The sequence below is a fragment of the Eupeodes corollae genome, chromosome 3, assembly GCF_945859685.1.
Source record: "Eupeodes corollae chromosome 3, idEupCoro1.1, whole genome shotgun sequence".
Lineage (NCBI taxonomy): Eukaryota > Metazoa > Arthropoda > Insecta > Diptera > Syrphidae > Eupeodes > Eupeodes corollae.
In genome coordinates this window covers 80,567,289-80,591,148 of record NC_079149.1, presented here as the reverse complement: position 1 = coordinate 80,591,148, position 23,860 = coordinate 80,567,289, and the positions used below count along the sequence as shown (strand labels likewise).

General features: G+C 32.6%; 1 protein-coding gene across 9 annotated transcripts in view; it reads left to right on the top strand.

The window, feature by feature from the left end:
• The window catches only part of LOC129949263 (zinc finger protein ZFP2-like), a 59,499-nt gene extending 43,773 nt beyond the window's left edge, over positions 1 to 15,726 (top strand). For 6 of the 9 annotated variants that reach the window (XM_056060608.1, XM_056060611.1, XM_056060612.1 and 3 more), the window contains 6 exons: positions 5,050 to 5,220; positions 11,984 to 12,053; positions 13,500 to 13,661; positions 13,911 to 14,063; positions 14,591 to 14,703; positions 14,755 to 15,726. In XM_056060608.1, coding sequence (XP_055916583.1) covers positions 5,050 to 5,220; positions 11,984 to 12,053; positions 13,500 to 13,661; positions 13,911 to 14,063; positions 14,591 to 14,703; positions 14,755 to 15,080 — 995 coding nt within the window. In that variant the 3' untranslated portion in view covers positions 15,081 to 15,726. The remainder of the gene's footprint in view (positions 1 to 5,049; positions 5,221 to 11,983; positions 12,054 to 13,499; positions 13,662 to 13,910; positions 14,064 to 14,590; positions 14,704 to 14,754) is intronic. The other 3 variants (XM_056060609.1, XM_056060607.1, XM_056060613.1) reach the window with 3 other exon arrangements.
• The last annotated feature ends 8,134 nt before the right edge of the window (positions 15,727 to 23,860 follow it).

The window sequence follows — 23,860 nt, the reverse complement described above, 5'->3', positions numbered from 1 at the left end:
ACAATAGACAGCACAACGTTGAAGAAAGTATTTATTGTATGTATGAGGTAGAGTGAAAACCTTCGATTAATTTAGTATTTATACTTTATTTAAGGCTGTTGACATGTGAACTAATTGGTTATTGAAAGTTTATGTTATTTAATTAGGTTTAGTAACATTTCGCAAGGAAAACAAGAAGTTAATGCAATTATTTTAAGACAACAATATAAATTTGAGTTTTTTGTGACCTTTCCGTATCAAGTATTTTTTAATGTTGTAAAAAGTAAAAATGTGTTGGTAACAAAACAATTTTTTTTTTTAAAGAAATTAAGTCCATTACAGATATATTTGTATGACAGACTCAAAGTTCCATCGAATACATGACAAAAGTACAGAATACGGTCGTAATATTTTTTTAAGTTGTTTACAAAACCATATATAAAAATGCAAATACATTTGAATAGTTTTATACAAATAAATTTAATATATTTTTAACAGCAGTGTACAAATCCATGCATAAATCGTGTGATTGAATGCGCTTGTAAAAACAACTTTTAATGATAGCTATAACCAGCTTGATTAATCATAATTTACAATTAACTCACTGGCCCCAAACGGACACTTAAACTATAATACTTAATACTAATGCCTTTCGGCTATAAGATCTATCTAAATTGTATTATATTTTAATTTTTTTGTTTTTTTTTTTTTTTTTTTTTTAAATTACTTAAATACTACTTAAGATTAAGTTCTTAAAATTGTGCCACAATGCCTATTCTACTTAAAGCTTAACCCTAAAATCATTGTACAGTCATGGAAGCCAGACAAGACTTAAAAGGCCCATAATTTAAAGATAGCAAAATTAATAACGCGGAATAGGGAAGGATTAAACATTTATCAAATCAAATAAAAACTTCGGTTTTCTTTTACCTTTCTCACCCCTCTTTCCATTGTAGTGAAAACAATATTATTGCAGAGTCTTGTCGTTTTCCAGTCTTTTACATAAAACGACTATAGTAATAAGGGTGATTACTGCAAATAGTTTTTATAAAAAAAATTCACTAAATGAGTGTTATACTAATTTTAAAGAAATAGAAGAATAAACAAATTTGTATATAAGCTTATTACTAGTGCATTACTTTATTATATGGCACACAAGTTTCAAAACCACTGGAGATTAGGGGTATGGTTCATGAACTGTTACGCCCATATTATTGAGTTTCTTCAAAACTATTCTTACAACATATTTGTGTACATATGTAGGTTTTAAGGGATTTTGAGTTTCAATTTTTTTTTTTTTAATGTGACTTACATAGATGTCAATCAAACCAAAATAGTATTTAAAAAATAATAATTTTAATGACATTTAACCCCTTTCTGCATGATTTTTTTTTTCTTCATGAAAAAATATATGTAATCGTTAAATATAATTTAAAAAAACACGTGTTTCAGGAATTTATTTTGTGATTTTCGGTTTGGATCATATATGGCACATTGAGCAGAAAAGTAACAAAAAGTATGGAATATTGTGAAACAGTTTCTTTACTCATTCAACCAAAGATTTACTTTTCATTTTCGGCACTCCACATAATATCTTCCATGGCATTCTGAAACTTTAAACCGCTGTCTTGTGGTCAAAACAGGAAGGTGGCCTAATTGATTTAATCGAACGTCCTGCGATGGCATTATGGCAACAGATCCCTTCATTTTCTTGAATTGTAAATTATTCTCCATGACATAAAAGAGCGTCGTCCACGTTTGTTAGTTGTGCTTAGTTTGCTGACATGGCATAGATCTTTGACTACCGCGCACTTGAAATCTGTTAGTGGCAGCCACGCCTTCAAGGCTGTTATGTCGATCATGTGGAAGAATATAATGTGGTAACATTTTTGTGATCTAATTTGTATTCTATAGTATCCAAGAAGAGCAAAAGATCAACTCCACCAGCCTTTAGACATGATACAGTTTGGTAGCCCTTTTCCTCTTTTGTTGAAGCGTTGGATTTCAAAAGACGGTTTGCTGCCGAAATATGTCGAAGCAAGATTCACAATTCTGTTGTCAAACCATGTTACTACAGAAATATCCAGGTTGTCAAGTGTCGCCAGCTTTTCCTTCCTTTCTTTTTCAATTCCTTTTCGGTAGGAACTTTATAACCCGGAATCCGAAGTAAGGAGTCTCTGCCTTGTTTGATCCAAGAATGGTCTTATTTTATGAAGGGGTTCATGTCCTGGTTGTCCTTTGGGTATTTGCGTCGAGTTGGTGTTGAAATGTGTGAATATTCCAACAAACTGTTCAAGTTCTATTGCTGTATCTGATTGTTTCTTGTTCTATATATTTCAACATTTCGTCTGTAAATTAGTACTTGTAGAATTGTATTTGCGTATCACCTGTGAATGCGGTTTCGTTATCACCTTTTTCCAAAAACCCATCCCGCCTCTGAGTTTTTTCAACTCTCGCACTTCTATTTGAGGGAGATACCATCTAAAATAGAGAAACTTTATCTTCTAAATCCCAATCGGGTACATCAGACTGTGGAATATATAGAGGCGGAATATTTTTGCATCTGTTTACCTCGTGCTCATCATCGTAAAAATCTTCGGCACTGCTGTCGTCGGGAAAATTTTGTATAGAAGTAGGATACCTCGGTAAAACCGATGTGGGCCCATATCTGAATTCTGTTTTCTCGGTATAAAATGAACGTATATTTCTGCATGGTGTGCCATATTTGATCCAAACCGTTTTCTCAACTTATAAGTACTTGTAATTTCATAAAATCGAAAAAATTCACATTCTTAACAATATTTATATTATTTGCTTTACTGGTATTTTTTTTTTTTTCAAGCACTACATTTTATTTTTATATTTTTTTTAATACAATTTTGAATTTCTCAAACACGCGTTTCTCGTACTGTACCCTTTGTGACGAGTTTGACGGACAAAAATGTTACCGAAACTCTTTCATAGATGGCGTTTATCAATACAATTTAGATCGTTTATGTTACTTATTTCACACTGTATGCACAAAACAACAGAATATGTTGAAAACTAGACAAATTTTACAAAGACAAAGTTTAATGTGATTCCAATCTCTCTAATTTTATGTGATTCTTTTGCCTTTATAACATTTATACCTATTGGATTTAGCCTCTTAAGAACACGGATCTACTAATGACTATTATATTCTTCAACAAACTCTAGCATCATTTATTCCAGTTGTCTCTTTTTTTTGTCTCGATGTGTGGCTTTGCTCAATTACATAAATTAATTAAGTGCCTGCATCCTTTTTATCACTCATGAAATGACATGAAGACACCACAAACCACTTGGGTGTAAACCTCGTGATTGATTGATCAGGAGATTTCCATGTCCTCTTGTGGATATTGAGATGTGTCAACTGCATACTAGCTACCAGAACGTCTCGCCCCGCAGCGGAATCGATCAGCCTGAATCCGTTGTCGGAGGTGGTGTCGTGCAGGCTGTATCTCCGATTGTGCCACCAAAGATGTCTTCTCTTCCTAGCTTGGCGTTAAAATCTATTAAGGCAATTTTAATGTCAAAGCCAGGGCACTGCTCATATGTCTTGTCCAAGAGCTCGAAGAATATGTCTTTGGTGTCTTCATCTTTCTCCTCTGTTGGGGCATGCGGCCTATTAGGCTTATGTTGGCGAATTTAGCCTGGATGCGGATGCGCTCACATTGTTGAAACTCAAGACTTCTTGCATGAGTCTAGTTCCAGCAACAAATCCACACCCAAATAGACGCTGTCTTTTTTCTCGGTAGCAGTCGCCGTAGTATATATCGCAGTCTTTTAGTTTGCATTTTCCCCGTCCATGCCTTCGCACTTCTTGGATGGCGGTAATATCTGCCTGGCAGCAGTTTAGGAAGTCCGCTAATTGTTCGGCTGCACGTGGTCTGTTAAGGGGCCTAACATTCCACGTACAGATCCGAAGTTCGTTGTCCTTATTTCGCTTACGTGGGTTGTCAACAGTGAATCCGTTCGTATCCGAAGCTTGTTGGTGCTTCGACGGCACAACCCCCAACCTGAAGGGCCAGATCTTTAGTATAACTCCAAGGACGGGGAGCCGAATAAACCTCTCCTTATAGGCCTGGACTATGAATAAGCCGTAGAAGCCCTATAAGGTGTTCACTTAGTAGTTTAACCTTATTGGAACTGTATTGTCCATCTTGAGAATTCGTCCGCTGCCGTCTGGCTAAGAAGAGATGCCTTAGTGGAAACACCTCTCCCCCCCTTGCTGCCCCCTAGAACTTTCCACTGGGGTTAGAACCCAATCTCCAGTTGAGGTACTAGGCACCTGAAGCCCACCGCGGGGAGGTGAGAGTAGGAGTTGATAGACAGAGGCGGGTTTTGAAAAAAAAACCTGTGGACGCTTGTGTCCTCATGAATGAGCTCATTTATTCAAAAGATACGATTAAAAATAAAGATAATATTGTTCTTAGTAAAATAAATACCATAATTCAGATGTGAATCGGCATCAAATTATAAATGTAATGCACATGTACACTGTGCTGCATAAGATATTAATATTCGACCTATTTATGTATAAATCCGTTAGTTAAGTTTCTTAATGTAGCAACTTTATTCTTCACCCTGCCGTTTTATGCAAAAAATGTGCAATCCTGTACTAGAGAAAATGCTCAATAAAATGTTTCCCATCTTGAGTTCCAATGTCGGTCGAACAAAAACTCCAATAAATTAACTTATGAATTTTGAATCATTTTAAAATAAAAGTATTGCAAATTGATACCATTCATATGAGGTTATGATTATTAAAATAATTAATTATCATGAATTACTTATTGAGTTTAAAATAATTGTCTGAAAAGTGTTTTCTTACTTTTTTACTATGAGATAATTCTATACCCAGACTTTTTGTTTTTTTTTGGTTTTGGTCATCCAGTTCCTTTTGCTTATAAAAGAAAAAATTATTCTTGATTTGAATTCAAATCAGATTCACATTGAAATGTAAATTCAGAAATGCATAACTTTCCTCTACGTTTCAATTAATCATGTATTCATGTTTTACTTTTTGATTTTTTTTTCAAATTTTAGTAGGCATACGTCCTTTTCAATGCACACTTTGCCCGGCCGCGTTCGTACGGAAGCCTTATCTTGATATTCACCAGCGAACTCATACTGGAGAAAGACCTTTTGAATGTGAAATTTGCTCCAAACGATTTTCACAACGATCAACATTAAATATACATAAACGAATTCATACAGGTCAGTTGTAAAATAAAATTTTTAAATTGTTATAACTGGTTCATTGTTTATGAACTTTGCCAAAAATTAAATACTAAGAACATAGGAAAAGCAAATATTTTCACTATTTTGTATTGCATATGTTTTTGGTAGAAGCTTTTTTTTAATACAATGTATGTATTTATTTAAAGATTAATTTTTTTCATACCCATAAATAAACAAATTGTAAATGAACTATCAAATTCAATACTTTTTTTTATAATATTATAAATACTTTTTCAAGGATCGGTAAAAAGACAACATGTATTAATACCCTAATTTATGCAATAAAAACACTTCATGTAACTTTTAAACTCTTTATTTATTATTCTTCAAAATTATTTATAACTTACCAGCTTAATTTGTATTTAATCGAGATTGGCTCAAGTCGACCGACAAGTGATGATTATGTGTTTGGTTTTTCGAAACGAAATTCATTAGCATTTTGTGGTTTGATTGGCTTAATGTTTTGTCCTTTTTTAGATGAGAAATTAAATTTGATGTGTCGACTTAGTCAGTTTGTTCAGAGATGTTTTTTTTAAGTACTTGCATAATACCATAATAATGATAACAAAATATTGAATTTTAAATGTCATTACTTTTCGCATATTCACAATAAATTTTGCTTTTCTACCAAATTTTTAAACCGCGTGAGAGATGTTTAAGACATGTTAATTGGGGGTAGAAAATCGTTTTCCTTTTTGGTTTTATTAATTTTACCACACTTTCAGCCAGCAAATGTATTTCGAATTGATCTTTTTACATTTCTCAATTGATATGGTGATCACGTGTCAGGAAGTAGGCGAAGGTTAGTTTAGAAGTGTTTCGAAACAAGGAACCTTTGTTAGATTCTGTTCATTCTTGAAACACCTATAAAGTAGACAGCTGTTTAGTTTCACGCTGATTCACATACAGTCATGTGATGATATTGTACACGGCTCTTCAATTGAGTTTCTTGAGCATTTCCAACGCCAATCAATGTTAGTAATTTTTTGAACGAGTGTTTTAATATGTGTAAATAACTGTTATAGCAATATCTAATAAATGCTTTTCGATCATGCATTACCAGATTTTGAAGAACATCTATTGTTTTTGGTACAACAGGTTTTGGATTACCTTCTTCAATTTCGTCACTGAGTGAATTTGTTAAAGAAGGATGTAAGGGTGCTACAGGATTGGGCTTCAACGCCAGATGTGGATTTTACATGGTAAATGCAATCTTGCACTTTTAATAAACGTGAAAAAATCAAATTACAAATACGAACTCTACCTAATAAGAGTTAGTTAGTCAGTGTCAAACTCAATGTCCACTGACTTTGTAGACGAAATATTTACACTACGTCTGATGTAAAATTTAAACTAATTTTGTAGTTTTATTTAAACAATCAGAATGACTTGACTACGTAGTCCCTTAGTGATGGCTGCGTTCAATTTCGTGTTGGATAGGTTATCATTGATTGTTAGTGTTATATCTAAACTGAGATAGCTAAAAATAAATCACTTGATGATAGCTGAAACGAGTTAAAATAGTGGTGCAAATTTAAAGGAATATTCCACTAAAATATAAAGTTAGTTTTGGTTGTTTAATTAAGGCTTATAAAAGGCTGTCAAAATAAAATTAATGAACTTGAGCTTTGGGTCCATATTACTGTTTTATTGCTTGATGAGATAGATTTGCCTCGGAATGTGTTTTGCCCCAAAAGTTGCATGCTTCCGAAAACAATTTCTCTAAAAAATACTTGGAATCAAATTTATTTCAACTATGACAAACATTCTTCTTTTAATTTAATTTAAATTGTGTCACTAAGAACACTTTAATATTTTCAAACTTAGTTCATTGTTATGTTTTTTCCGAGAGAGATGTTTCCAGGCATAGTGAGGTTAAACTGGTATAATGAAGTTTCAATAATGTTTTCAAACCTCCTGCAACGGTGACAAAAACTGCGAGACGAATGATTTCGAAGTCAGTAAGATTATGGGTAAGAACTTGCTGTCGGCTCTGGGATTACTAAGTATACATTGTCCTTTATTTACATGTGGTGATGTTTTACATTTTAAGCAGAACAAAATATCAAAGAGCTGTACAATTGATTTGATGCCAACTTTGGGCATCAAAACAAAGCAACATTTCTTTTCTTAACGATTTTGTTAATATTAACAGAATAAATTCTATAAACTTAAGATCTCCCAAACGGATACGATATAAGCCTATAAAACTATAACGAGAAGATTACGGACGCAATACCTGGTTAAGAAATTTTTGACTTAACGAGTTTACACCGGAAGAAAGATACGTCGACAAGAGTAGCACGAGAATACAGTATAAACAAATCTTTGAGAGTACATGGGAAAAAAAGACCAATTTCCTTATTAAAATGAGAGAAGTAGGTGAATTAGAGAACAGTTACTTGCATAGCAAGGACACAAAGGAAGATGAAGCTATTGATTTTGTGCTGCTGGGTGGAGTTTGATGAAGAAGTATGCAGTATAAATGGAAAACAAGACCGTTATTGCCATATGTGTATTAAAATTAATTTACGTTTTTATATTAATGAAATGAATAAATTTCGATAAAAACCTCTCTCCCTGTCCGTTGCAACGAAATATTGGCTTGGTTAATAAACAAATATTGACTTACATACATCAATTTTTAAAAAAGAGAAAAATATAGAAATATCCCGAATTTACAACAATGAAAGTTGTGCTAGCTAATTAAAATGATAGTGTGTTTTTGCAATCGAAAAATTTAAAAACTTGCATTGAGAGGAGCTCAATCAATAATCTACTATGGCATGATGCGTAGTGCATCGTCAGGGTTCCAATCCCAGTGAATGACGGTTGAAAATTTATTAATATAATTGAACCAAAGACTAAGTGCCACAAACAAAGGATTCTGATTATCGGTTGGCACCAGTATAGCATATGTAATTCCAGCCTTATGGTTGCACAATCAAGTTCTTGTAAGTATTCAAACGATTAATTTATCGTCTATTAAGGCTGATGAAAGGTTCAACTAATTTGAAGTGTCCAAATACAATTATAACTCCCGTATAAAACTTTAATTTTTATTTAAAGGAAAAAAAAATCCTGGAATCTTCAAACATGCCTTGTTATATTTTATTATTAACATGCTCTGAACAAAGTGCGCTCAGAATTATTAAACACAGCTGTTTTTGACAGGTGTCAATTTACTTATTATTTTCTGCTACAAAAAGAAGAATACCAATTTAAAACTTAAATTAAAATGGAAAAAATAATTTATAATGGAACAAGCATTCCATTATTTTTTGAAGATTCTGATGTTTGTGTTCAGCATCAGCATTCAGCTCCTACTACTCAGTTATTTTATTCTGCCATCAGAGCGCGCTCTGTTTGTTTGATAGTTCAGGCTGTGGTCTGAACTGACAGAACTGTCATTCTGGTTTGTCAAAACCCTGAAACGTATATATAAAAGCGCCCATCTAATGTTGAAATGAATTTTCCAAAAATGTATCAGAAATTCATGGCAGTGTTCAAAAAGTATCAAAATGAGAACAACAAATTTAAAAATGCTTACCTGACCTTAAATTTACAATTTTTTTGCTTTATAAAGAAAAGTGATAAGAAAAAGTAAGGATATCACCACATGGTAGGCAATTTGGTAATTTAAATTTCGATATATTATTGAACATTTCAAAGCTTGGTGTTAGTCACATAAAATATGTGAAAATCAGTTATCACATAGCCCATTCCACCTGAACTCTTCACTTTTTGCGGAAACTTGTTTGTTAGTTGTTTCGACTCATATTTTTGGCTCCTTAAAATTTGGTAAACTTTTCATTTTAAGAACAATGCAACTGATGTTCTTATATGCTAATAAAGTTTCAATCAAACTAAAGTTTTTCATTTATAACCTACACATAGTCCAAAAAGTCTTCGTACAGCAGCTCTCTTTTTGTTGATTCTGAGATAAGTATTTACTATAACCATATATTAAAAACAAGAATTTTGAAAATCACAATCACAATTTTTCTAAATTCGGTAAAAAGGTGAAGGTGGGAACTAAATCTTTTTCAATGTTACCACTTTGGTTTTTACATTTATTTCTAGTACTTTTTTCCATAAAACACTAAATTTAGGATGCTTTTCGGAGACTTTTTGGACTAAGTGTATATCAAAACTAACTAAGGACCCGCGTAATAATAAGTCTTAAAAATAAATAAATTAAAAATACAACAACATTAACAAATTGGTGTTAGATAATGAAACATACGAAAAATTTGGATCTTAATATGGAGTTTTAATGTGATAAAGGGGCCAGCTATAGTTATCATTTGTCTTTTTCATTGAAACACATGATTTTAATTTTTTGACAATTTGTTTATGGAGCTTTCATTGAAAATTTCTGTCATTGAATAAATATTTCTTGATTGGAAGTAAACATTTGAGGTTAGAGCTCATCATTAAAATTAAAACTGACAGGTGGGAATGCAAAATAAATGTACGCTTTTAGTGAAACGATTTTTTTTTTAAATGTGACATCAACAACATTGAAAAATTAGAAATGAACTAAGAGAAAATATCTGGGTTAAATAAAGTATTTTTTTACTAAAACAATTCTACAACTTATTGTTTCCTATTATTATTATTTAAATACTAAAAATATCTTTTAAATCTGGAAACAAATGCTCAATTTATAACAACATTTCACTTTCACTCGAAATAAAATTCAAAAGAATTAAGCTATGAATAGGACTTCTGAAATTGGGCAAATTCAGACAACAAAAGGGACTTCATTTGCAGCCAACTGCATTCTTTGAACTTAAATTGCGACCAAACATGTTAAAAGTTGTTTTATATTTAATAAGAGACTAAAGTCCGCAATCCAACTCTGTGCGTCAGTCGTGAATCCTTAAAAGCTCGTTACAGATTATTTCATGCTTCTTTCGCAGACTTTCTTTCTATCTGGCTTGGCGCAGAACCTTGTAAAAGTTTCTATATATTCAAATAAAAGAATATACGCTTCAACAATTTGAAGATTCAGAAAATAATAAGTAATTCTAGAGTACAAAATTAACAAGACAACTAATTACCTTTTCTTCACAAAACTCTACCTTCAGATTGTCGTGGGAAAAACAATTATTGTCCACAAAACACTTCTTAGGCAAGCGACGAGTCCATCATAACTTGTATTTTGTATTGTAAAAAAAATATCTTATTCTTTTCCAATTTGACAAGGAACACTTTTTCACAAAACATCAAATGGAATTGTGCATAAAATAAATAAATTATAGAGTAATAAAGTAAAGCTTTCAGTTGAATAAAAAAACATGATTAATGGACTTGATTTGATAGTTATTGAGATTTTTCGTGACTAAATTTCCAGTCAACTTTCCAATAAAGTTGCCTTAATTGAAAGGACATTTTTTGGCTGCTAGCCAATCAGATACCAGAAACTTGCCCTATTTTCAAGTCCCTTTATGAGAAGTTGCAGCTTCTACTTTGTATTTGCTTTTCAGCACAACAATATTGTCTTCTCCATAACATTTTGATTAAAACAATGTTCTTGTAAAAACTAGATTTCGATACGAGTCTTTCGCAACTGATATTTGGAAACGGATGAACGCAGATCTGCAGCTAGCTGTCATTTCCACCAGAACAATGGCTGCGTTCAATCTCAAACAGATGGGGTATCCGGATACCTTTTTGTTAATGTTTTACGTGTCAAATAACAGCTGATCAAAAAGAGCCGAGATGTCAAGAAAGGAATAAAAAGGTGTCCAAGAATTTCTAGAGTATGTAGGTATCTGACAGAACAGCTGAACATGGTTTCAAGAAACGTGATTGATTTCAGCTTTTTGTATTTGTTGGTATACAAAAAGATACATAATGTTAGCTGAAGTTGTATTTGAGGATGTTCTGTACATTTTACTTATGCGGCGAGCGACTTTGATCGCTCTTGCTTAAGTTAACGAAACTGAGCTCTAGACTCCATAATGTTCATTCGTATTGAGATTCTTTGTATTCGCACGTTTACTTATGCGCGCATATGCTAGCTTATGCCTATTATAGTTGGTCCTTTACTTTCACTAAAAGTGATTTCCAAATGTGTTCAAATGATAGAACTTGATTACTTTATTTTCAATTTCGATTTATTTTCACTGGGTTTTGGGAACCTAGCCGATTTGTTGCACATACAACAATTTTATTATTTTCATGTCCTAAAGAACCATTTATAATTTACTACAACTTTTGTATATTGTATGGTGTGAACCAATTAGGCTTTGAAATAAGTTGAGTTCGAACTCATCGTTTTAAACAGATTCAGATAATTCTAATTTGCTTAATTTTGATCTTAATTCAATCTTTTGTAATGTTTTTAAATTAATTATTGGGTTCCTCTTTTTATTATTTGTATTAAGAATTAAAACTGTTGTTAACAGTAAAGGTGCTTAAAATCAATTCAATTTCAAATTCAACATAAATTTCGATATATATTGAGTGTTTTTGAAATATTTGTCAAAGGCTTATCCCAACTCATCACATGGGATAACTCATCACATCGAACGACTAATCTTTGATTGTTTATTGTAAATGTTGAAACATGATTTGTGATGAGTTATCTACCCCGTGTTGCGATGAGTTGGGACATGATGAGTTCGATTATGATGGATATACCCAACCCATTTTATAGTTTACAAAAAATTTGAAGTACATTTAAATTGTACAATACCCGAGTAACATATTTTTGTAATTCTCTTTTAAGGTGAAAGGCCGTATGCATGTGATATTTGCAACAAGACGTTTGCTGTTAAAAGTTATGTTACTGCACATCGGTAAGTAGGACATACAAAATGAGTATGTTTTTTGTGAAGATGTAAATCGTTTCATTTGAATTAATACATAATTTATTTATATCAAGGAAGGTAAACAAAAAAATACAATAATAATAATTTTGTTTAAAAGTCAGATTTTTTTAAAAGAAGTTAATTCCGTCCTAACCTCCTTTCTGCCGGTACACATGGCTTCTTTAATGGTTATTTAAAATAAAGGATGGTCCATAAATAATCCACGACATTAATTCAATCAATTATTGTAAATAAACTAAACAATTTGTACAGATGTATCTTATTTTATTATTATAACAATTATGCGGGAAATAAAATGTCTACTCCGGTGGCATACCTCTATCCGATGGTCTATATTTTAATTGAATTTTTCGGTGCTATCTGACGCAAACTTTATCTTTAAAATATACCCAATAAAATTAATCCAAAAGTTTTAAGACCCGTGATCGTGGGGACCCTTTGTCATCGTCACGGCATAAGATAACATAGTAATTGAACTCTTCTCGTGTAAGAGAGAGGGAGAGTGAGATCCATTAGTTAGGTTCAGACAATACACGGGACTTCATTTGCAGTGAACTGCATTCCTTTAACCTTAATTTTGACCAAGTCAACTAGTTAGTTTTTCAAGTGTCATACATTTTAAACTCATACCTTTACTTGTTCTTTGTACAGCACATATTACATGCAATTTTGCTAACAATAAATAAATCGTAGAGTAATAAAGTTTAACTTTAAGTTAAGTGAAAAAACATGATCAATTGTCATTTTGAGATAAGTTGACTTGACTTAGTAGGTAGGGAAATTTTTCTTGGCTAACTTCGCAGTCAACTTTCCAATAAAGTCGCCTAAATTGCCTTATTTTCAAGTCCCTGAACCTGCCCATTGTTTCGTTGGGTGTAGGCCAAGAGACATAATCATGTTGGAACAACATTTGGTCCTTAATTTCTGACCACATATCAGTCTGTTATCATTTTGCTATTTCTGGTACACTATCATGAGCAGTTGGAATGTTTTCCGCAGAACTAACTAAATTTCAAAATTTAACTGGCTACTGTCTTGGTTATAGCAGGTGTTGCTCTAGGATTGATCGACACCTTAAATAAATGATTTTGGTTAAGTAATTCAAAATTAACCTAAGATCATGACAACAAAAAAACATAATAAAATCATAAATATTACGAGTATTGTGCTAATACAATTATAATGTTTAAAATTATTACATCATTACATATTTTGAAAGAAATTGCATCAAATGGTACCTGGTTAAAAGTTAACAACATGTATTTAAAAAAAAAATTAGTATTGTAGATTTAGCCATAAATTCGAATTACATTTTTTTCATTACGTTGTTAATTTTGTCTAAGATCATAAAATTAGTCTCAAGCCAACAAGTATTCGACAAACAATAGTAATTTGATTTCGTTTTTATTTTAGTTGGTCGCATGTCTCAGAAAAACCTTTGAGCTGTGATCGTTGTTCGATGACCTTTACTAGTAAATCGCAGTTCGCTGTTCATATTCGTACACATTCGGCAGGTCAAAATTTCGAATGCAATGTTTGTGGGCGAGCATTTATTCGTGATAGTTACCTTATAAGGTTTGTTTATAATATGTTCAAAGGAAGATTAAAGCTCCATTCTGGCTTTTTAAAAAACTATCGTTATTATAAATCGAGCTTTAATCTTATGGGCCTGTGCAGACAAGGCATATTAAGCCGCACAAAATTGAAGTAAAATAAAAAGACTGAACATTAATGTTTGCATTCCGTCTGCATAGGCCCCTTAAGTATCGAACGTTGTTTTCTTTTATAAAATGTGTTGTTGATTATTATTTTTTTTATATACAGACATCATAATCGAGTACATCGTCAAGAACGTACAACTGCAAACAGTATAGCAACTATAAATAGCGTGGCAACTGGAGAAGATATTGGTAATGCTAACACACCCGACCGTGTGGATGTTTTCGAAACAAACAGCTCCCAAGTTTGTGATTTAAGGTTATTTTTTATTTCTTAAGCAATTTTTAGATAGTTTTATTTAATGGAGGCCCTTAAAACTTGTGTGCCTCAGGTGTTTTTATTTTCTTAATTCAATTAAATATCCTTTTTTATAAAGCAGGAGGTGCTTTCATTGTCCTTATATATAAGCTAGTTCGCAGATCGCTCATCATTTTAGCTAAAATTTGCATGATCTTAAGTTCCGACATAAAATCTTTCCAGGTGAAGGGCTTATAAAACTGCAACACAACAATTAATTAACTCCTTTCAAAGAACTTAGTATTTCCTTTTGCCTTAGCATTTAAACAAAAAGAGACAACACAATTTTGTTTCTATTAAATTAGAACTTGGTCGCGATTCACCTCTTAATTGCTTAGCTGAATTTAAGATTGCTTCATTTTTTGTATGAAAGAAGAAATTTAGAGTGATCTGCGTACTTAAACGTGCATACATATATATTCTTTCTTAGAAAGAAAGCCATTCAAGTTTTTTTTTGCAATTAATACAAATTTTTTTCCAAATTTAAGGTACGTCCCGAACTTGGTGATGAATAGATCACCAGCAGTCTCTCAGTTATCTCCATCGGAAAGTAACCATGCAATATCAATGAATCATCAGGAAGCTAATCGCAGTCAAATAAGTACAAAATAATAAAACATACCTCTTGTATGGTTCCATTATATTTTTTCAGGCCTCAATGAAGTAAGAAGCATGAATATAAGCGAACGCTTAATTCAAGATGCCAGGGTGATTCATGAAAGAGCAGTTCAAGAACAACAACGTGCCATACAAGAAAGGGCTAATCAAGAACGACTACTGCAAGAGAGTGCATTTCAGGAACGTGCATTGCAGGATCAACACGTTATTCAAGAGAGACTTCTCCAGGAGAGTGCAAACGGGGAGCGAATCATTCAAACAGCAGCTGCCCATTCATCATTAAGCTTACAGCAAGGCCATGTTTTAGCTCGTAACAATATATTAGAAAAATCTACGGTGATCAGCCCAGGTTCAGTTTAAATTATACGAATATAAAATAAAATGGCAGTCACACAAATTTTGAATATTCTTCTAGACGAGTGTTTAGTTATGTAGACTTTATTATAAGACGTTTTTTGCTTATCTATATAGAAAACGGAAGGTTAATTTACAAAAATACAACAAGTAAACACTAAAAATTCATCAATATTTATATTTGTAAGAGCTAAGTCCTTAACTTAAATGCATTTTCTATATCCAGACTGAGGAAATATAAAGAAAATAAGCCCTGAAAGACATCCAGGCTAACGGTTATCTATAAAATATGTAGTCTAGTAGCTATGGTCTTTTATTAAGTTATTTTCTTTAAAAAAAAATTATATAGAATACACTTCGTATTTAAACTCGTGTGTTGTTATTTTATATCTTTCCAAGACTATATAGATCAGCAAATTCAAAACGTATTTTTTTTTATTTCATTTAATGAAAGTAAAAGCTTGACATATATTAAGTAACATTGTATATATGTATGTATTATATATTTATAAGAAAAATATTTTCACAGGAAAAATTTAATTTTTTTGAAAACGATTTTTCATTATATTGAAAATTACTTACTAATAACCCATAAAATTGATTGAAAATGCTTTAAGCTATTTGCAATATAACTAAAATGCTTTTTAATAGATACCAACATGATGTTTAAAATTACTACAGGTCCAAAGACCGACAGCTTTGAATGGGTATGTTGACTATAAAAAAAACTCATAAGGCAACAAATTTTTGGTTCTGATTGTTCTTCATTCATTTTAATTTAATAAATCAGAGCAACATAATGTAAGTATTTTTAAAACATAAAGATGCAAAAAGACTTATCCAAATCACAAAAATTGGGTGAACTAAGTCTATAAGATAGTTTCTTCATTTCTCTTTAACTCGAAATAAATCGATTTTACATTGAAATATCTTCTCGTACTACTGATGAATTGCCTGATTTTGAAAAGTTTTTGAAACCAATTGAAATGTGGATTTCTATAGCCTATCGTAAACCCTTTTTTTTATTCGAATGCAAAATCTGTTTTCGTGGGCACAAATTTTGCAAAAATCATATATTATTTGCGAAATTTTTTAATGATATAGTTTTGACTTAACGGATATGCATGCGAAGAAGGATATTGTATTAATAGCAGAAATAGAACACTCTACACTGAATCTATGTGATGTGTGTAAGTTAGCGAAAGAATGCTAGAAACAGATTTTAAAAAAATGTTTGTACATAATTATTAAAATTAAGGAAATTAAATATAATAATAAAGGAACATTATAAACTTAGAAAAGAGATAAGCAAATTACCCTTAACTGGTTTGTTTGTGGGCAAACTGTAAAAAAGACATTTTTTTCAAAACGGATTAATTTTTAGGGACACATTTTTCAAGTTTGAAAAAGGAGTGCAATGAACTCTTCATTTTGAGGTGGAATCATCTTTCATCTGGCTATTCAGCAATGTCCATCAGTATACCCTCGATCCCAATTTCTGTACTGTCATGTACAGAGATTCGTTCTTTGAACGTACTACGCGAATTTAGAATACCTTAAATTACCACTGCAATATTTAAGCTTTAAAACAAATGTGTCCGTGACATCTTTCAATAGCATTTTAAGGGTAACATTGTTTTCTGAGAAAAAAAGAATTTACAGGATATTAGTTAAGTTAGGTTAGAATGGCTGTCCAGATGTCATTGACGCACGTAGACCTCAAGGGTCCATTGTGATACCACTAATGAGATTACTCATGGGAGAGTAATGAATTTAAACAAACCATTTTGTACTTTAAATAAAGTTAGAGAGACGTTTTGTGTCAATCGTTGCCAGTTCACTGGTGTTATCGAAGAAGGGATTACCGAGGAAGTTATTCCTCCTAATGGAGAGTGCTGGACATGTACATAGAAGGTGTTGGACAGTTTCCTCTTCCTCCTCGTCCATGCAGCTTCTACAGAAGTCATTTGTGTAGACCCCTAGCCTCAGAGCATGTCTTCCTATGAGGCAGTGTCCCGTTATTACTCCAATTGTAGAGCTTATACTTTGTCTGCTCAGTAATATCAAGCTTTTTGACCGTTTTAAGTCAATACTTGGCCACATTTGCTTGGTTGCTAGGTAGGTGGTACTTTGTGACCATCTAGCACTTGTTGTTTCTAGAGCATATTGCTTGAGAAGATATTTGCATGTAGCAAGTGGTGTTCCTATGTTATAGTTTTGTCTAACATGAGGCAGAAGTGTTCCGTTTTTGGCGAGCTCATCGCCTTTACAATTTCCCGGAATGTCTGTGAGGCCCGTCACCCAAATAAGGTGAATGTTAAACTGTTCCTTCATCTCATTCAGAGGTGATCGACAATCGTGGACTGTTTGAGAGAGTTAAAGGATATTATTATATAATAAATAAACTTCCTTTTTCTGTTTTGCGATAAAGAATTGTTGAGTAATCGAATCACACAAATTTTGTTCTGACATTTCTGAAATCTTGGAAATATACGTTTTGGAAAACGATATCTGTTTATGTAAAATCTATTAGTACTATTTAAATATTAGACTTGGTCTGTCAATTAAAACTTATTCACACTTTGTAAATAGAAGACAAATTCACTTTGGGGCGACTTTCCATTACCGTAGCACGAATTTCCGTCTGCTTTTTTCTTACAGTTAGGTAGGGGTCTCAATAGAACATGTTTAAAAATTAAGGCGAAGAAACAACTTTAAGTCATAGAAAAAAATATATTCTTTTTGGGACTTAACCTTACTTTTTTTGTATTGCATTTTTTGGCCCTTAAACAAGTATTTTTTAGTTGATATCATGGCGTACTAACAGCTGCTTGGGATCACTAGAGGATTTGGGGTGGGTGCGAGTTTGGGTATATGCAAAGTACTTTTTCATTTGAGCACTAAAATAAAAGAAATCACCAAAAAAAAAACAAGAATGTCAAAATCAACCATTTTTGTATGTAAAAAAGTGATCTTTAAAAATTAATTAAAAATAGAAATAAATGTTTCCTCGCTCTAAAATTGTTAGTTATTATTTATTTGCACATATCTAACAAATAAAAAAACCGCTGGTCGAAATTCGTGCTGCGGTAATGGAAAGTTGAGACTTCCCCTTATTCAAATCGCTCACAAACTTATTTATTTAACACTTTTTATTATTACTTTTCAAACACAGTATCTTTACTTTATAATATTTCACAATCAATATTGGCCCAGTTAACTTCCGAGCACCTATTTATACACATAGTCCAGAAAGTCTCCATACTGCAGCTTTTTTTTGTTGATTCTGAGATAAGTATTTACTAAACAATAAATTAAAGACAAGAATTTTGAAAATCACAATCCCAATTTTTTTAAATTTGGTAAAAAGTTGAAGGTGAAAACTAAATATTTTTCAATATTACCACTTTGGTTTTTACATTTATTTCTAGTATTTTTTTCAAAAAACACTAAATTTAGGCTGCAGTATGGAGACTTTTTTGACTTAGTGTATCTCTCAAAACGAGGGAGTTCTCCTCTTAACCACTAGATGGTGCCCTTATTCTAAATGTCCTACACAGCTGTTTACTAATACAAATATAACTGTTGCTTCGTACTTATTCACTTAAAACAAAACCATAAAACAAGTATGTAAGCCGGCCAAGGCTTTGAACCCCATCCCGACTACCCACGATCAAGTGCCGATTGAAGCCACCAAAATTGGTTCCCCTATCAGTTCAGTCCCGTCCGGACTCAGCCCTACTGAACCGAAGGAGCTCTGCTCTGCCTTGTGCCATGACGTCCCGATTGAACAGGAGTCGCCTATCCACGGTTCGTCGTCTGACGTGGTAGATTAGCGGAACTGCCAATCTACCCTGTATCAGAACGCATCTACCGCAAGTGGAACGAAGCCGCTTAAGCCTCAGTAATATGCATTATTGAAGAGTGCGGTATAAATGTCAATTGCCTCAAACGGTAAACAACGTTGGATGTACCATGGACACCTGCTGACTTTTTGTTTTTATTGAATTAAAGATGAGCTAAAATGCAACATTCGTCACAAACAAGAGACTTGGTACCGTTTCCTCAGTGATTATGACATTTGCCAAGGAACCGTCTTGAACCACGTGAAACTGTGGTTCCCAGATCCGCATTGTGTTCTATCACTTCGAAGGTGAAAGTGATTAAGTAGGACTCTGTTTTCCAGGTCGTGGTTGGGGCGAATGCTAACGTTCAACTTGTACACTTGCTGGAAAGCAGCTCCCACCCCCACCACTTTTTCCTTCTGTCTCTGTTCTTTGAAGTTTCAGACACGGAAGGTCATTACCGTTCTTTTTTTTCTGAATATCTTGTTGATTTTAGGGAACATACTAGGGCAGGAATTAACTGAACGGATCTCGCGGTCCCAGTACTTGTTAATTGATAACCTGTAGTTCTCCTCAATCAATAGATTGATGTTTTATTGTTGCTGTTTCTGCTGATGCTGCTTCTGTTGTTGTTACTGTTTCTGCTGCTGTTTTGGTTGTAGCTGTTGTTGTTGCTGCTGCTTGGCCTTAGCCGAAGTGGATGAGCCCTCAAACATTGAGCCTGTCACTGGTAGTGAAGCCTTCATTTTTTCTCCACTCCAGTGATTTCGGTAGCGGGATTTGGCTGTAGTTGTTGCTGCTTTGGTTGTTGGCATCTATTTGCTGCTTTTTTTCAGCAAATACCTCTGCTTTCCTCTCCTTCACCATTATGCTTTTCTACCCAATCAATAAAATACACTATTTCTCGATTGCGAATTGAAGGTTCAAAATGAGTTTGGCCACGTGATCTTGTTGGGATTTACTATATAGCGATCGTTTTCGAGAAAAACCTTATTCATTTTTAATCCTATCCTTCAGGATACTTTTTGGAAGCTTATCAGTTAGATAATTCCCTTTTTCTTTTTGTCAAGGAACACATAATGAAATTTTTAAAAATGTTTCCGTAAAAAAAAACTCTTAAACTTTATTAAATTGAACAAAGGGTTTAGACTTATATATTATATTTCAAATGTACATTTGGTCATATGAACGACTGTGGTTTTAGCTGCGGATGCTACTCTAACGCTTTCTGTTTTAAAAAGAGTCTAGGCTTCATAGCATCCAGCAAAGCTCCTATCCCGTTGATGGTTCTCTAACCCACCAACACACCAAGCGGGGATTGATATTTTCGTGTAAAGTGGAAATGTTGCGTCCTAAAAACTCCACTCATCCTAAGATGCTCAACCAACATTTCCACTTTACAGCCTCCGTATCTACAACGATTATTTTTAGATTGTATGGTGAATTATTTTCGTTGCATATTTTAAGGATGATCGGTTTCGGTTAGTTTGAATCGAAAATGATCCATTTACTTTTGCAGTTATTTTGTTGATAGCGAACCGAACCGAACATTTTTGCCTTGAAAAAGGATGTTAATTATAGTAAATTCATTAATTAACAATAATCACCACAAAATTCTTTTAATTTCAGAATTCACCTCGGATTATTAAGGATGCGAGCGCACTTTATTGAATTCTATTAAATTTTCGTTAGTGAACGGCCTAAACATTTTGTTGCAAGTGAATAAAATCTGTATCAAATTAATTAATCCAATTATATTAATAGTTTACTATTTTAAGCTTGCAACTATTTTTCAATTGCATTTTGATTAATAAATTTTAAATTAAAAAAAATTCTGAATGCATGCATAACTCATTCAGTAGATCATGTAATCAACATGAATGTTTATTGTTTACGTACAGAAGTATTTTTAAATGAATTCATACAGTTAAACGCAAAATGTAATTATCATTCTTTTCTTAAAAATGTTTAGTTGCAAAAGTTCAAGTTTACTAATTATTGTTTAATAGTAAAATTCAAGTAAAAATGCTGCTAATAATAGAAAAGAATAATGACTTTAACGTATATGTTTTTGTTTTTCTTAATATAATTAATACTTTTAATACAGATAATTTTATATAATTTTTTTTTTTCAATGAAAATAGCTTTTGTAATTACTTTTAAGTCTAAAATTGCACTTTAGGAACATCTCAACCAATCAATCACAAAATGATTTATGTACCCACTTCACCAAAAATAATAAAAAACTTTTTCCCGTCATTTTTACTTAATGCAAGATGTTATTTTCTAACGACAACATTGAGCTCATTCATATGGTTTTGAGTTTAATTTTAAATATTCAAATTGGTTTTAAGTACACATAGATGTTCTTAACTTACCTTATAACTAAAAACTTACCTTCAATTTAAAAATTATTGTTCATAGTTTAAAAAATTGAATGTATAATTAGTCAAAAGATACAATTAAATGCATTCCCACACTGCCTTAGTGCTTAAAATTATTTGCTATGTTTGAATACTTTATTGATAAAAAAACTTTACGCAAGCATAGAAACAAAATACAGCACTAATAATCATTTTAAATTAATTTAATATACATTTACAACATTTATTTGGATTGAAACTAAAAAGCTTTACAAATCTTCTATTTAAGACCATGTCAGCACTTCATATTCGGTTGGTTAGAATTGTTTCGTTTTTGAACGCAGCCATGAAACTTTATTAATGAAGCAATTTGATACGCCTAGGACTAAATATGAGAATGTGTTTAATTTTTTCATTTCACACACACTTTCTTATATTTAGTCCTCAGCAGCTTATAGGAAAACCGAAATGTCAGTCTAAGATTCCCATCTTGTTAAATGGAGTATTTTTGGTTGTATTTCTAAAGGGCCTTGCACATGAGTGAGAACAACGAATGAACGATTGGATGAACAAACGTGATTTTACACATTTCAAACAAAAACACATTTATATTATAAGAAACAAATTGACACTTATGTAAGTATAATACAATTTGCATTTTGTTCTCCAAAACAAGACAATTTTGTAAAAATAATTTGGTAGTAACGAATTGCAGTATGGTTGTTACGAACTGTCAAACTCTATTCGCGTTCCACATACCATCCACTCTGCAACGGATAAATTGTTTGCGCTCAACTTAACCTAAAAATTATACCACTCTTGTTTTGTTTGTAAGGGTAATTTTGAACTGACAATTCGTCGTTGTCTGCGAATCTAAATAAAGCTCTTTTTAAAGAAAAGTCAAATTATATAAACATCCGCAGTTCGTAGTTCGTAGCTCATGTGCAAGATGCTTAATTCATTCTGGGCTTGGTAACAACAAATACAGTCTAAAAACTTAACCTTGTTACATTTTTTCTAAACACATTCTCTCTAATTTTGGTTGTTCTTGCCATCTATCTGCAACTCAGAGAAAGAGAAGGAAAAAACAAATTCACCACGGTCTACCGTTATAACTTTTACCTAATTTATTGACAAACAAAAATGTTTGATAGAATTAATTTGTTAAAACGTTTTTGAGTAAAAGTTTTAAATTAAAAAGTGTTCAGTGAAGTGATTCTTATAAAAATAAATAAATAAAAATGAGCCATGAACATTCAAAAAGGAGGAAAAGATGATATGCATTGAATTGCACAGACTTTCAAACAACTTTTAAGGTTCCCGACGAAGATGAAAGGTAAGTTTTATATTGTTCTGTAGTAGGATTGGATCCTATTATTCACATTACACATACGGTTAGCATATAATTTACTTTTCTGACTCGTTTGTTCTTTAATGCAATACAAAATTCAAAAAAGTGGCTGGTATGCGACCCAAACTGATAACTTCACATCTGCTGAAGGTTCCCAGCCATCGGCAATTTACCAAATCTTTCACATGCAAAGAAGCTCTGCAATGCCACCTGGAATACCACCAACAAAATGCTACAAAGAAAACTAAATTTGTTACCTCCTAGGCCTAGCTGGTGGTGCGACCTGGGTGCTGCCTTTGCTTCTGCTCCTTTTCCTTTTTTGTGGTTAATACAAAGGTATCATCCTTTTACTGTGATGATTTGAAGTGGTATTTTCTTATTACGTGATATACACAATGAAAAAGTGTTTTTTTCCTTTTTTTTATTACATTCAAATATATTTAAATAATGGGTTAAAATAAAATATGAACGAAATTGTTCTGTTTTCTAATTCGCCGAGAAATGTCAAATGTCTCAATCTCTCAACTAAAGTTATTTCTCTCTCTATGCTTTTCGAGGTGAAAACATGTAAACGATACGAATTCAACACGCTATAAAAAAATGTGCTTAAGGGGTTTCGAAGATACGGAGACGAGGAAATTTGACTCTTTCGATTAGTTTTTTCTCTCTTTTGATATCATAGAGGAAATATATTATCAATATATTAAATATATAATGAATGTATTATAATTTACCTTGCATCGTCCTGCGGGCATCTATGAAGAGAATGGTAGTCAAGACACTTCAGGACACACATTCTCTTCGATGTGGGTTGAGGTAGTAGGTTGGTTGGTTGTTGGTGTGGATTGTGGTATAAATTGGCTTACTTTAATTTTCTGTTTTATGTTTGTCAAAAATAATAATCTATTTAAATAAGAACTTAAAAACCTCTTAACTATTTTCGGAGCCACACTCAAATCCACAGCTTTTCCCACCCGAACACCCCAACAAACCATGTTGACCGGGGTTTCGTTTCACCATCTCTGACCCTAATATCATACGAAAGAAGCTTAGGCGAGTGCAGGAACAGACACTTTAAGTGGCCCTTCTGCCTGTCGGTTAGATGAACGTGTTGTCGAGTGTCCTGTTGGCTGTGGTTGGTTACAGTACGTACATACGCCAGTGATAAGTCTCGTCGTGTGTCGTGTCGTCCTGTTCCCGTCCCTATAACAACCACACCACACAATT